The sequence below is a fragment of the Lemur catta genome, chromosome 3 (genome assembly GCF_020740605.2).
Source record: "Lemur catta isolate mLemCat1 chromosome 3, mLemCat1.pri, whole genome shotgun sequence".
Taxonomy (NCBI): Eukaryota; Metazoa; Chordata; class Mammalia; order Primates; family Lemuridae; genus Lemur; species Lemur catta.
Window position 1 is genome coordinate 18,211,009 of NC_059130.1, and position 15,705 is coordinate 18,226,713.

General features: G+C 35.4%; 1 protein-coding gene across 2 annotated transcripts in view; it reads right to left on the minus strand.

Annotated features, from left to right (window-relative positions):
• TRIM33 (tripartite motif containing 33) overlaps window positions 1-15,705 on the minus strand; it is a 125,050-nt gene that overhangs the window by 42,502 nt on the left and 66,843 nt on the right. For both annotated transcript variants that reach the window (XM_045546874.1, XM_045546873.1), the window contains exon 5: window positions 69-185. In XM_045546874.1, coding sequence (XP_045402830.1) covers window positions 69-185 — 117 coding nt within the window. The remainder of the gene's footprint in view (window positions 1-68; window positions 186-15,705) is intronic.

Below are 15,705 nucleotides of genomic sequence, written 5' to 3' on the forward strand. Positions count from 1 at the left end.
TTTAAACTGGACTCACTTTTTGTTAATAATCCTTAAAGCAAAATTATGATTTTTAAGGCAAAACTTACCTATTCTGCACCTGAGTAGCTGCAAAATGAACATAATTCTTCTTCTCAAGAAGCTTAGCGAGTAGATTCTCAATTGCACCTTTCTGATTTTGGAAAGCTTCTTCTAAAAATTGGTACCTTAAAACCAAAACAAAAACTACATTTAAAACAAAAAATTGATGATTAAAATTTTGGAAATAACAAACAGCTATATGAGCCAATCTTGAAACCTTATTTAAGTAATCAACTCCATGCTGGCCACTTGTACCTCATCTCAACAGCAACTTTTAGCTGATAATCCCCTCCCTTTCTGACCCTAAGAAGCCATTATAAAAGAAAAAATTACTCAAAAAATGTTTGTGTACTCTTTCTATAATATTAGAGTTTTGATTCAGGATTACATCTTTTTAGAAATCCAAATACTAGAGTTAAGCTGTATACAATGTAAATCATAAAATACAACCACATTACAGAAAATACTATCAAAACCATTCATAGTTCCAACATCACAAAATCACTGCTACAACTGCAATATATAACTCCTAGTCTTTTAATTATGCACTTTTAAATGCAAGTATAATCATAATAAACATTTAATTTTATCTGACTTTTATCCTTTATCTTATCTTTATAATCACACTTGAAATACTTTTTCAGTTCTAGACCTCATATATTGTCAAACTTTCCAAAAGGGTTTTATCAGTTTAAAACATCACCAAATGCTAGATTTATTTTGTCAACATGAATGATATGCATTAAAATTTTCTAGTGAAAATTTAGACAATGTTAAAGTCTACACTTCTTTGGTTACTAGGAATCTAGAATAATAGTTTTTTTTTGCTAGTTTAATTTCCTTCTTTGTAAATTGTTTACTAAATCAACAAATTTTTTTTAGCTTCTTCTATGTCTTTTTTACATGAGTAAAAGGATCATTATGGTTCATATTCTATTAATAGGCATAAATATAAAATGATACCATACTGTGCCAAGAGTTCTAATAGAGGCATATATAATCTGCAACAAAAACCGAGTGCCTAAATCAGCCTCAATACCAAGGAAATCTTCACAGAAAAGTGAGAACAGTATCCTATGCTAACCACAGAGGCATGCTGTGGCGCTATAAATACTTCAATATGGCCAAAGAAAAATACATAAAGGTCAGAATATGAAACAATAACTGGTAAAACCTCGAGACAGACTGTGAAGAGCCAGGTATACCACGCTATTTTTGCATTTTATTCTCTAAGTGATGGGAAACCCTTGAAGAATCATAATCAAAATGTTATGATCATATTTACATTCTAAAAAAATAATCAGACAAATATAAAAGACCTAAAGAAGAGCGCAGGAGGGAAAGACCAGCTAGAACTTCAAGATCAGGTCACAGTACTGGGTTGGTACAGCCAAACAAACTGGAACAACTGATTTTGTCAGAGAGATTAGCAGATTTACGAGGTTATGTATCAGTTATAGCATGGTCAATGGTAGAACCTGAAAACATGATGCCTAGCTAAGGCACAGTCAAGAAAAGGTCACTGGCCGGGCGCGGTGGCTCACGCCTGTAATCCTAGCACTCTGGGACGCTGAGGCAGGTGGATCGCTCGAGATCAGGAGTTCCAGCCCAGCCTGAGCAAGAGTGAGACCCCATCTCTACTAAAAATAGAAAGAAATGATCTGGACAGCTAAAAATATATATAGAAAAAAATTAGCCGGGCATGGTGGCGCATGCCTGTAGTCCCAGCTACTCGGGAGGCTGAGGCAGTAGGATCACTTGAGCCCAGGAGTCTGAGGTTGCTGTGAGCTAGGCTGACACCACGGCACTCTAGCCTGGGCAACAGAGCGAAGAAAAGGTCACTGGAAATGAGAAACTCAAGTACTGACAAAATTATAATTGTCTATGTGGGCACTGAAATTACAAAACTAAAGGCAGGAATTGAGATGAGCAGAAAGACTATGAGCATCTAGATGTCTGCTGTGTCTTCAATAAAGGTCTCAGCTAATGTAGACAAGAGGAAAGGCTATGATATTGTTAACACACAGGAAAGTCTGTTAAGGTAAAGGGAAGTTTGCTTAGTGGAAGAATTCAAGAGGTAAAGGAGGAACAGAGGGCAGTAGAAGAGCAGTGTAGAGCAAGCAATATGGGGATCTGTTATGGAATACAGCTGGCAAACAAGGTTTTTATTTTGTGCATTGATTTCAAGAAATTTTTTATGGTGGCAGAATACACATAATAAAATTTACCAGTCTAACCATTTTAAAAGCAAAGTCTGCAAAGTTGAGCACATTATGACTTATATAAGATATTAATAGCACACACAAAAAAATGTGGGTATTTTAATTTAAAAGACTTTTAAAGAGGTTCTACTGTTGGATAGGGACCTTCATGGAAGAGCAACATTTGATTTATTCCATATACCATTATTACTCTATGTCTAATAAAAAATTTCACCATGTTAATCTATACAAATAAAATAGAAATATGAGAATGCCATGCTAACTCTTTTGACCTAATGGGCTCTGTTTACTCTGTGAGGAAGAAAGATCTTTTTGAAGTAGTTTGATTGTGTCAACAAATAGAAAGGCATCTGGTAGAAAGGTCAACCAGTAGCAAAACTCACAAAATTCTAATGCATAAAATTTAACCTTATACAACTTTCTCTTCTAATCCCCAAATAAACACATTTCAGAATCTTGTTTCTAAAAATATCTTGTTGCATTCATGAGAACAAGAAACAAGCAAACACTATTTTCTTAAATATGATATACCTAGGTAAAAATATGTGTCCTTTCCTCCCGTTATATAGTGGTTGACACCTGAGCCGGATGGTAAAGAATGAATAAGAGCTTTCTAGGTAGACAAACGTGGAAGAAAGGTCAAAGCTTTCACTAAAAAAAGAAAAAAAAATTCTGAACATACAAAAATACTTTTGAAATCACCTGTCATTTTTAGGGCAAAATAAAAGAAGACAAAGCTAAAAGAACAGGTACCAGATGCTAAAGAGCCCTGTACATTTTGCTGAAGTTGGATTCAGATAATAAGTAATGGTGAACTATCAAGGGATTGATTGGAAAGTGATAATCAGATTTGTTTCTGTTCACCTGAATGAATTTCAATCGTATGATTACAAGAGAAACACCAATGGGAGCTGGAAAAACAAAGAAGCAATATGAGGTAGTTTGGTAACAAGATTCTCTTTGCTAACAGAATAAACTTTATTCCTTTTTAACTATTCAAAATTATCGTTGAAATGCTTCATATGAATAACCGACAAGTGGATTAAGTGTAATTTAGATTAACATATAAATACTTGAAAGTAATTTCTTAGATTTTAATTTTGCATTATTAAGTAGTAATTCTTAATGTGGGCTTCTTAGTCACAATGAGCTGTTTTTAGTATTTCAAAATCTTTAAGTAAAAATTCTGTATGTCCAGGATTTAGTTAGGACACTCTAACTCAACATTTTGTGCTTTAGGGTAGAATTACAGATAGTCAGTATAATAAATATATCACTGATTATCTGGTTTTGATCAAAATCAATCAACATGCTTATATGTACTAATTGAGAAATAAATTACATTTAATGCAGTTTGCTAAGAAGTTTTTGAGAATATAGTGTTCATGAGTAAAGGATGGGAGACAAATAAAAAAAGGGTGGTTTTTGCTGGGTGCAGTGGCACATGCCTGTAGTCCCAATTACACAGGAGGATCACTTGAGCCTAGCAGTTCAAGACCAGCCTGTGCAACAACAGTGTGATCCTGTCAATCAATCACTGTTTTTTTAAAGGTTGAGAATCACCTAGCTAATTATTTCAAACTTTTGAATGTACATTTAGGGTCTTATTAAGTCCTGAGCTTTACTACTCTACTTGCCAAATGATACGGCACTATTCTTAGTAATTGTCACTGTACCTAATAATTAATAAGATTTGATTCTGGCACATCAAGGGAAATATATCCAAACTGAGTATCTAGGGAAACCTTTTTTAAAAACTGACTCAGTTCCACTTTTCTTCACTTATTCCATTTTTTATTTTTTAATTTACTTAAAATTCTTTAAGAGACGGGGTCTCGAGGTGTGAGCCATCGAGCTCAGCTATTCCATTTTTTAAAATAACATAAAATTTCAAACATTTTTCTTGAAAGGAGGTTCAAAAAAAATTTCCAACATTTATTAAGGTCCAATTCCACTGAACCTACTTTCAAAAATTATCCACTTAAAGCCAGTTTTATTTACACACCCACCCACTCCCCATCCCCTAGATCACTTTTAAGAAAATTGCAAACATATTTTATCTAAGCATTTCTCAATCTACAGATAGCAACAGCTAGACTGTTTTGAGAACTTACTATACTTTCAGGCACTGTGCTAAGTATCTTACATGGATTCTCTCATTTAATCTTTAATAAAATGTAATGACTTAGATACTGTCTTCACAGTTAGTAACTGGATGACTTGGACAACCTTCTGTGTCTCAGTTCTTCTTCAGTAAAATATGGACCAATCATATTTACCTTTATAGGCCTGTTATAAGAATTAAATTGGTCAAAACACACAAAGCACTTAAGGCATAGTAAGGGTTTAATGCTTGCTATCACTGTTATTGTTAGCAGTAATTTTAAAGGATATGTATTGTTACAACATTAAATCTCTTCATCTCAAACCTTCCAGCAGCAACAAAAAACCTACTCCATACACAAAGACCTGATATTGAGTGTTTCAGAGAAATTTTTAAAAAGAAGCCATGGTCCTTATTTAAGCCCCTACATGAACGGGAGACAATAACAATCATAAAAGTTCAGGGAAAGCGGCAGACAGCAAGAACTGTGAGCAACCATGAAGAGAACTCAAAAGGACAGAAATTTCTAGAAAGTATGGGGAAGACATTAAAATTCTCAAATAAACAGGGACGAAAAGCCAACTTTAAATCTCAAAGGGCACAGTGATAACATCTGATATTTCAGTTACCTAACATTTCATTAGTAGAATAATGTCACTTTTTACTGCTGTCTTCAAAATCACTAATCTTTTCTTCTATAATATCTAATCCGCTATTAATCCTATCCAAAATGAAACAAACAAAAAAAACAGAGAGCGCGTGCGCACACATGCAACAATGAGTTGTAATCACACCAATATATGTATAACTGGCATCCCCCAAGGAGAAAAAAGAGGGAAGAGAAAAAATAATATAAATATTATAATTGTAGACAAAAATTTTACAAATTTGATGAAAACTAAATATACAGATCTAAGAAGCTCAAATTCCCCAAGCAAAAAAAAACACATTAAGAAAACTACACTAGGGTATATCATTTCCAAACTGCTTAAAACCAGTAATAAAGAAAAAAAATCTTAAAAGTAGCTAAAAGGGAGAATGTATTTTTTACATTATGTACAGATAAGCAAAGATAAAATGGTGGATTTCTCAATGGAAACAATGCAAGCCACAAAATAGTGGAGCAACATCTTTAAATTACTCAAAGAAAACTGTCAGCTTAAAATTATTTATCTAGCAAAAATATCTTTCAAATATGAAGTTGAAACTTTACGGAGTGATAAATATGTTCACTATTTTGATTGTGATGATGGTTTCACAGGTGTAAACCTGTATCGCCATACAGCAGAGATCCGAAAGTGCTATGACCTCAGTATAAGGGTGTGGTAAAAGTAATCAGCCCCTCTATCACCTCTAAAAGACTGAAAGAAAATTACAATAATGCTGTGAATCCTTAGAAGAGAAGGGCAGAATCCTTAGAAGCTGTAACCACAAAGTACCCCACATGTGGATTTTTAGACCAAGTGCATATCATCTAGGTGGTTCAAAACTTCATTCTGTAAATTTAATTGTCCCAAACTGGTAGTGCTTCTAGGCAATAGCAACAGGAAATCCAATCCTTTACTGTGGACAGCACCTTAATTTTAGGCCAAAAAAATTGCATAAATAACTTTTCAAGGAAAGTGAGACGTTCAGTTTATTTTTTTTCTTTTCTTTCATTTTTATTTATTTACTTTTATTTTTTCATTTTTTCTCCACACCTTCTCATTTCTTTCAAGAAGTTCACAGTTTAAAATAACTGTGTGCTGGCTGTGCGTGGTGGATCACACTGGTAACCCTAGCTTTCTGGGAGGCCAAGATGGGAGGATAGCTGCAGCTCAGAGGTTCAACACCAGCCTGAGCACAGTGAGACCCAGCCTCTATTTAAAAAAAAAAAAGAAAATAAAAATAAAATAACTGTGTGTGTGCATACATATATAGGGAAATATGGCACCCTGAGCAAGAAGCAACAAAAATAACAGAGGAAGAAAAGACCCACTAACAGAAGCAAAATATCTATGCTTCCTAAAGAATGAAACACAGCTAGAAAATATTCAAGCAATCATTTAAAAAGGTGGAAGAATACAAAAGACCTCTTTGAACTTTTTGCTGACTCCCTGTATATCTATAATTTTACATCTAAAAATAAAGTTTTTAAAAGGGGAGTAGGGTGGGCACGGTGGCTCATGCCTGTAATCCTAGCAACTCTGGGAGGCAGAGGCAAGAGGATTGCTTGAGCTCAGGAGTTCAAGACCAGCCTGAGCAAGAGTGAGACCCCATCTCTACTAAAAGTAGAAAACTTAGCGGGGTGTGGTGGCACACACCTGTAGTCCCAGCTACTCGGGAGGTTGAGGCAAAAAGATCATTTGAGCCCAGGAGTTTCAGGTTGCAGTGAGGTACAATAACACTACCGCATTTTACCTAGGGCAACAGAATGAGACTCTGTCTCCAAAAAAAATAAATAAGTAAATAATAAATTTTTAAAAGAGGGAATAGCTGACAGATTTAAAATATTTAAAATGTAATGGATGGGTTTTAATGGCAGTTTAGACATAGCTAAAGAGAATATTCATGAACTGAGATTGTTCAGAGGAAACTGCCTCTCTGTTTTGAGTTTTAAATGTAAAACGTGGGAAATATAAAAATTAGGAGAATTGGAGAATGGATGGGGGGGAGGGTTTCTAACACATTAATTGGAATTCCAGAAAGAAAGCCAACAAAGAATGCAATAGACACAATATATGAAGACATTACTGATTGCAAGACACAATCCTAACCAAAATTTTAAAAAATATTTCAGTTACCATTTACATAATATTTTAGCTACTTTTGTGTATAAATGATGTATCTTGTGATTTTAAAACTTCTGTAAAAGAGTCATTATTGATATGCACTGAATTCTTCTATTTATCAGGAAGTATTCAAAGGGTACGGATAGCACAGTAAACAAGATAAAATAAGGTCCTGTTCTTCTCTTCCATCCATTCTAATTAAGGAGAAAAAAAAATTTTAATAGGGTGATGTGACAGAGAAGATGTAAGTGCCTAAACATTCTAGATTGGGTATGCAGAAAATGTACTGACATTTATACAATTATCTCAAAGACAGGAACTAGGCATGCAGAGAGAAATCAGAGATGAACTAAAAATGATCAGAGGTAGATTTGCATTACTACAAAGGAAAATGACCAATCTACAGGGATTTACTCTTTGTAATAATTTTACCAATTAATAAAATATTTCCCCAAGATAATTCTCAACCCATCTGTCCCTTTGCCAAATGGGTAACTTTTATCTGTGAAACTAACCACTCTCTGAATGTGCTTATTTCTTAAGTTTTTCTCCTGATATTCCTCTCTTTCAGGAGAACTCTTTACCATACCCAATTACTCCCTTTTGAGTCATAAGCAATCATCCTGATGGGTAACTGACTTACTGAGCCTATGGGCTCCTCAGATAGTCTGATATCCTAATAGACTCACTAACGTGATATTAAAATTAATGAGGCTCTGTTTCAGCAAAACCTGAATGAACTAATTCTATTTCAGAGATACTCGCTGAGATAACCTACCATGGAACCATATGCTCAATCAAAGTCTGATATAGACTACAAGACCACAAGATAGTAAGGAGTGTAAATTTTTTCATTATTGTATAGTCATCAGCTAGCATGGTACCTGGTATATGGTAAGCACTCAAATACCTACTGAACAAATGAGATTAGTGAATACTGAAAGAAGTTCAATAAACGAGTGGTTCTGTCTGATAATAAATGTACCTCATGAAAAATATAGGCTTGGATAGGTAATCTTGATTTGTTGCATAGTTATGCATCTAGCTTTCTAAGAAATGATAGTAGATACATACTTATATGTCTCTTCTACTAAAACTACATTCAGATTTTTCAATTATTTGTAGCACATCTGAAAGACTTAATTTTTAAAAGAATTTACAGAAGAACTAAAAAATGAATACAGCAAAGGTTCTTCTAAAGCAGTAATTCTCAACCACTGAATAATGTAAACTACCAGTATTTTATTCTTAAAATACTGTAAAAAAGAAAAAATCTGATACCCAAGTCATAATATAAGATTCTTATTTAACTAACCTGGAATAGGAATGAGGCTATTAATATCTTTTTTTAAATCTCTCTAGGTAGTTCTACTATACATCTAGAATCTGTTTTAAAACTTATCCATATGGCCGGGCACAGTGGCTCATGCCTGTAATCCTAGCACTCTGGGAGGCCGAGGCGGGTGGATTGTTTGAGCTCAGGAGTTCGAGACCAGCCTGAGTAAGAGTGAGACCCCGTCTCTACTAAAAATAGAATAAATTATATGGACAGCTAAAAAAATATATATAGAAAAAATTAGCCGGGCATGGTGGCGCATGCCTGTAGTTCCAGCTACTTGGGAGGCTGAGGCAGGAGGATCACTTGAGCCCAGGAGTTTGAGGTTCCTGTGAGCTAGGCTGACGCCACGGCACTCACTCTAGCCCGGGCAACAGAGTGAGACTCTGTCTCAAAAAAAAAAAAACAAAAAACTTATCCATATAAAATCTTAATTTAAAAGCCTAATTCTAAGAAAAGCTATTTCTTTAAGAAAAAAATTTTACAGAAATTTCACTTATATCATTCCATTGAGGTGACCACCATTATAAACTTACTCTTCAAGAAAAATATCTGATATTAGGTTTTAACCAGCCACTCTCTTAAACTATATTGATCCTCAAAAATAATCTACAAATACACTTCTCTAACAATACACAATATTGCAATAGGACACAAAAAAATTAAGGTGGAACAAAGGTGACTTTCACTTTCAGCCAGGACAGAGTAATTGGTCAGACTAGCCCTGCCACCAAAAACTAAAATAAGACAGAAATTATGAGGCAACTATTCAGTCACTGGACCACAGGCGGACAAAATCTGCATTTCTTTAGAGAACACTACAATCATCCTGCCTCTCTGTAGGCAATTCATGAAAACTGGCACAGACAGCTGGAGACCAAGCAGAGCATAGGCAGGAATCAGGGTTTAGGACTTCTGAGTGGCTGAAATCCATGGGTTAGAGCGCTGGAATGAAGGGAGCTCTCTGTAGGATGAGTTTGGGGAATGGAAGATGGGGAAAGGGAAGATACAGATTAAGCACAAATTCCTCACAAGTCCTTGGGCCAAGGTCTGGGTTATATATGACGAGGTGAGATTATGCTAGGTTTACCAGACAACAGGTGCTATGAAGTTGACACTGGAAGAGAAAAACTAGAGGCAAAGGAGTTCTGGACAATAGAATTCCACCTGAATTCTATCTTTAGAGGGGAAGAGACTTTGATAACCTCCCTGAACATCTACCTGAGAAACCAGAAAGGTCAGACCTTAGAGGAAAGGACTGATTTTTCTTCTTCCTGTGGCCTAGCCTCCTTCCCCCAGGTGGTGGGGGTAGGAGGGGCTGGACCTCTGTGGGACGTCTACACAGTGAGGCTGAGATGTTTGGGGACCCTGGGGAATATGGGTAGGCCTTTGCAGTGATACTTAGCAGGAGTAGCTGCAGGGGAAGGGTGGGGGAGTTTGGGGTGGCTGTTAGCAACAGCTACGTTTATTGAGTGGTTAAGTACTGGGCCTAGTGCTTAGTGTTTCACCTGCATCATCTGAGCTAATCACAGCAACCGGATCCCCATTTTATAGATGCAGAAACTGAGACTCAGTCCATTCACACACAGTCAAAGTAACACAGCTAATAAACAGCAGAAACTAGATCTGTCGGAGTTTTGACTCCAAAGACAGTGCTCTTGAGCCACTAGGCTTTGTTGTGGCATGCGGGAAGAATGATGTTGGGAAACAGGAGCTTTAATAGATTGAGGGAAGGGAATCCTAGTGTTGAAGAAAAGGGATGAACAACTGAGGTAAGGTTGAGCAAAACAAGTTATTCAACAGTCACCAACTGCCTACTTTGTGTCACGTACTGTTCTATGCATACAAAGATGAATAGGCCAGAGGCTGATGTAGCCCCATTAGGATCCCTTCCCAGGCTCCGGGAAGAGCCCTAACATTAAAAAAAAAAAAAAAAAAAAAAAGGAAAGGACTACACCATGAAGTTCTACCCTAGGCCTACCTTGTCCTAATAAAGCCTAAAAACCAAGGTTTGACAAGCTCTTTCAAGAAACAGAGTTTAGAAGTTGAGTCCCCTCAAGTTAGATAAACTTGGGAAGTATCTTGGGCTTTCCATCATAGATCTTCCCTAACAAAACATAAAATCAAGCTTACACAAGATCACAGTGATCAGCCAGTAATTTAACTGCCTGTTAGAACAATCAACAATCTTCGGAATTTCTATATTATCCACAATGTTCAAATTGTAATTAAAAATTACTAGACATTCAAAGAAACAGAAAAGTCTAACTTATAGTAAAGAAACCGACACCAAGATGATCCAGACGTTGTATTTAGCTAAGACTTTAAATGGACTATCACAAAAATTTAAACAAACATAATAGGTTCTTAATGAGTGAACTTATAAGAAATCTCAACAGAGATAAATGGAAACTTCTAAAAAAAATTGGGAATTCTAGAAAAGTTCAATAACTGAACTGAAAAAATTCACTGGACGGACTGAGCAGCAAATGGGAGATGTGTAAAGAAAGGGTTAGTGAACATGAACACACATCAACAAAAAGTGTCTTGTCTGAAGAAGAGAGAATAGATTGAAGAAAAATGAATAAAGCATCAGAGACCTTTGTGACAAAATTCAATAGTCTAACATAAGTGTAACTGGAGTCCCAGAAGACAGTGAGAATGTAGGGAAACTTCTTAAGAAATAATGGCCAATTTCCCAAATTTGATGAAAAGCATCAACTATAGATAAAAGCAGCCCAGTGAACCCCACACAGAATAAAAAGGAAGAAATGCATACCTGGAAAACATCCTGGTCAAACAGAGAAGACCAAAGAAAAAGGAAATCTTGAAAGTAGCCAGAGAAAAGCTATACACCATTTAGGAAGGAACAATATGAATGATATCAAAAACAATGAAAGCCAGAATACAAAATAATGATATTTTTTAAATGCTGAAAGAAAAAACTGTCCATCTAGAATTCTAGTGCAAACTATCCTTCTAAACTGAAGGTTTTCACATGAACAGAAGATGAGATGATTCACTGTCAGGAGACCTGTAAAACAAGAAACGCTGGACGATATTCTTCAAGCAAAAGGAATGTAACAGATGGAATCTCATATGCAGGTAGAAATGAAATGAAACAGAAATGATAATAAATGGGTAAATATAAACCACCAGGCTTTTATTTTCCTTTCTAATAACTTCCTTAAAAGGCAGTTAACTTTTTTCAAAAAAAGCATTATAAGGTAAGGTATATGATACATGAATAAATGATATGGCAATAGTACAAAGGTTAGGGATTGAATAAATTCAATTTTTCTTCTGTAAAATTAATATATCTGTGAAGTGAGAAATTATAAAATATTTTAAATAGACATTAAGCTGCATATTATCCCTAGACTAATTACTAAAAATAATAAAGAAGTACAGCTTATAGCTGAAAATAGATATCAAATGGAATACAAAACAATTTATAAACTTGAATGCATGAAGAAACAAGAGAGAAATAAAAAATTAATAGCAGGTGGCAGACTTAACCTAACTATATCAATATTAATAAAACCATATTAATAAACATTTGTTGAATAGAAAAAATGAGCTAAATTTATGTCAAACACTGTTCTACATCCTTGGTAGTTATAAGTGAACAAAATAAAGACACTTTCCCTCACGAGTTTACACTCAGATGGGAAAAACATGAAAAATAAGTTATGTATTATGTTTAGAAGATGATAATTGCCACATAAAAAGGAAAATAAAAGCAGGATAAGGAAAATTAGAAGTGAAGGGGCAAAATGCAATTTTAAATGGAGTGATCAGAGTAAGTCTCATAGACAAACTACATTTAAACTGGGACTTGATGGATATAAGGAAGTTAGCTATGTGAACAAGTAGAGTAAGAAAGCTGCAGGCAGAGGAAACAGAGCAGCAGCATCCTTAAAATGTTTGAGAAACAGCAAAGAAGTCACTGTAGCTGTAGCGGAGAGGGAAAGTTAGATTAGTAGTAGATAAAGCACATGTTGACATTCACTCTAGCAGTTGTGTTAAGAATAAACTAAAAGAGGGGTAATATTAGAAGCATGGAGACAACTCAGGAGACACATGCAGTAATCCAGGCAAGAATGATGGTGACTGAGACCAGGCTATGAGCAATGCAGGTAGTAAGTGGTGGGATTTGGCAATATATTTTGAATGTGAAGCCAAAAATTTCCTGATAAATTTGGATTTGGGTATGAGAAAAGAGCAGAGTCAAAGTTGGTGCCAAGATTTTTGGTCTATGCAACTGGTAAAATACAATTGCCACAAACTGAGATGGGGTAAGGCTACCAGTGAAAAAGTCTTGGAGGCCAGGCACAGTGGTTCATGCCTGTAATCCTAGCACTCTAGGAGGCCGAGGCGGGAGGATCGCTTGAGGTCAGGAGTTTGGGATCAGCCTGAGCAAGAGCAAGATCCCATCTCTAATTTTAAAAAAAAAAAAAAAGGTTTGGAGAAGGTAAACAGTAGTTCAGTTTTAGATGTTTTATATTTGAAAAAGACATTCAAGTAGACATGTCAAAGTCTGTCAGACAGACAAATCTGAAAGTTCAGAAGTGAGCACTGAGCTAGTAATGTAAATTTGGACATCATCAGCATACAGATGGTGTTTAAAGCCATAAGATTGTAGGGATAGATAAATGGTGTAAACCAGGAGTGGGGAACCTAGCCTTAGGGCCATATGTGGCCTTCTAGAACCTTAAGTGTGGCTGTCTGACTGAATCCAAGTTTTACAAAACAAATCCTTTTATTTTTATTAATATACTTTAGTTTATCTTTTACATTCTTATTTTATTTTTAAAATGAACATATTTAAAGTACCAAAGAATAAAATAAGTTTCAGCAAAATAATCCTCCCAGACTGACTGGCACAATTAGAACATTAGTAAGCCATAGGGGCTAAACTGACAGCTGCTACGCTCAGGATCTAACTTCCCAGGCTTCACTGGCACCACTACTGCATGAGGCTGGTTGACCAAAGTTTACGGGGAGTCGAGCACACCAGTCTGTCATCAGCTTTTGATGATGGTGCACTGTGTTTCTGTTTGAAGTAGAATTTGTGAATAGTTGCACAGCACAATAGTATTTTTTAATTCTGTCTGCTTAATAGTCCATCATGTCAAAGAAGACCAAGGGAACACTGAAGGAAGAAAACATTTTTAAATGAAGATTGTGAATTGCAATATTATCTTGTTTCTGCTAAAGATAAGATGATTTGCTTGTTTTGTGATACTGCAATATCAGCATTAAAGAAATTCAATGCCTATCAGCATTATAACACGCATAAGGACCACAAATATTTTAAATTAGAGGGAGACGTGCGAAAGGTTGTATTGCAGAAATTAAAAGATGAAAAGCAAAAGCAAAGACAATTCTTTCAAGCAGCAATAAGACCTAGAAATAATGCCACTGAAGTAACTCATAAAGTAGCTTATATACTCGGGGTGGGGGCAGGGGGGCAGGAAAGGGAAGTCATTCAGTGATGTAGAAATCATGAAAGAATGCATTGTTGAAACTGTAGGATGCTTAGACCCAGATGACGACTTTAAGTACAAACAACTGTCTCTTTCAAGGAGAACCACAACTGATCAGCAGCAGAAATTAGCCTTCAGCTTAACAGAACTTCATCAATACTTCAAAGGGAAAATACACATTATTCAATCACTTTGGATGAATCAACTGATACTCCTGACTCAATGCAGCTTTTATACTTTTGGGTCATAGCAAAAGATTTTCTTTGCTACAAAGAGTTACTCGCTTTGGGCACTCTTGCAAACAGAATACAGAGAATAGATATCTTCAACAACTTTCAAGATAAATGTCATGAAGTTGGACTGAATTTGTTAAGTTCAGTGAGTGTATGTACAGATGGTGCACCTTCCATGACGGGAAAACATGAAGGGTTTATCGCACAGATTTTTTAAGAGGATTAACAGATCCAGAAGCTTTCATTGCTTTTCATTGTATCTTGCATCAGCAAAATCTCTGTGCTAAACTTTATATTAAGTGACACTTTGCAATAAGTTATGAGTATTGTTAACTATATTTGTGCAAATAAAACCTGGCTTCATCAGTTTGCAACAAGGTAAAGTTGAATGATGAGGTACTCAGTATGCATTTGCCTTATCATTCTAAAGTGTGTTGGCTATCACAGAGACAGGTGTTAGCCAAAATTTCATCTTTACAAGAATAGATAAATTTTATGAAGAACAGAATCAGCAATGTGAATTATTGAAAGAAGATTTCTATAGGAATACAGCATTTCTGTGTGATATGTCAAATCAAAACAACTTGAGTATTTCTTTGCAAGGTCTATATATGATATATGGCCAAAATCCAAGCATTTTGAAAAAAGGTATCTTTTTGAAAAAAGATACCTTTTTTCAAAACACCACTTCTTCAAAAGGAAATTTCAGATGAATGTTTTCCCCAGTTAGCAAAGGTCATTGATGAGAAGAATGATATATGCAAATCATGTGAAGAATATGCAGCTGTTATAGACCTATGAATTGGAGAATACAATGAAAGGTTCACGGACTTTGAGAATCATGACATCACACTCAAATTAACATTTCAGCCTTACCTAGTTGATATCACCAAGGCACCTAAAGAACTACAGATGGAATTCATTGAGCTCTCAGTAGATGACATTTTAAGTCATTGTTTGATGCTAAGAAAAAGCCAATTCAAATATGGAAAAATCCAGAATACCCACACCTTCAACAACACACCCCAAAAATGCTTTCGTGCTTTTCAACCACTTATTGCTGTGAATCTACATTCTCCTACCTAATCCAAATCAAGATGCCCTAAAGGTCACAAATGATTGATACCCATCTAGAGGATCAACTGAAACTGCAGACCTCCATGCTGCAAGCAAATATTCAAATGGTTTCCAACAAAAAGCAGACACAACAATGTCATTAAAAGATTAGTTAACTTTAAAATTAACAAATAGTTTTCATTTTTTGAAATTATTAAGTATATAGTAGTTAAGAGTTTTATGAAATAATGTACATTTTTAAGTGCATCTAACTGAAGTTTCTTGAATGTGGCCTTATTGATTGCAGCTAAATTAATACGGCCTTTCAACATGAAAATGTTCCCCACCCCTGGTGTAAACCCTGGCACATCCAACATAGAAGAACCAAGAAAATAAGCAAATGAGACTGAGAAGTAATCAGTGTGGTAGGAAGA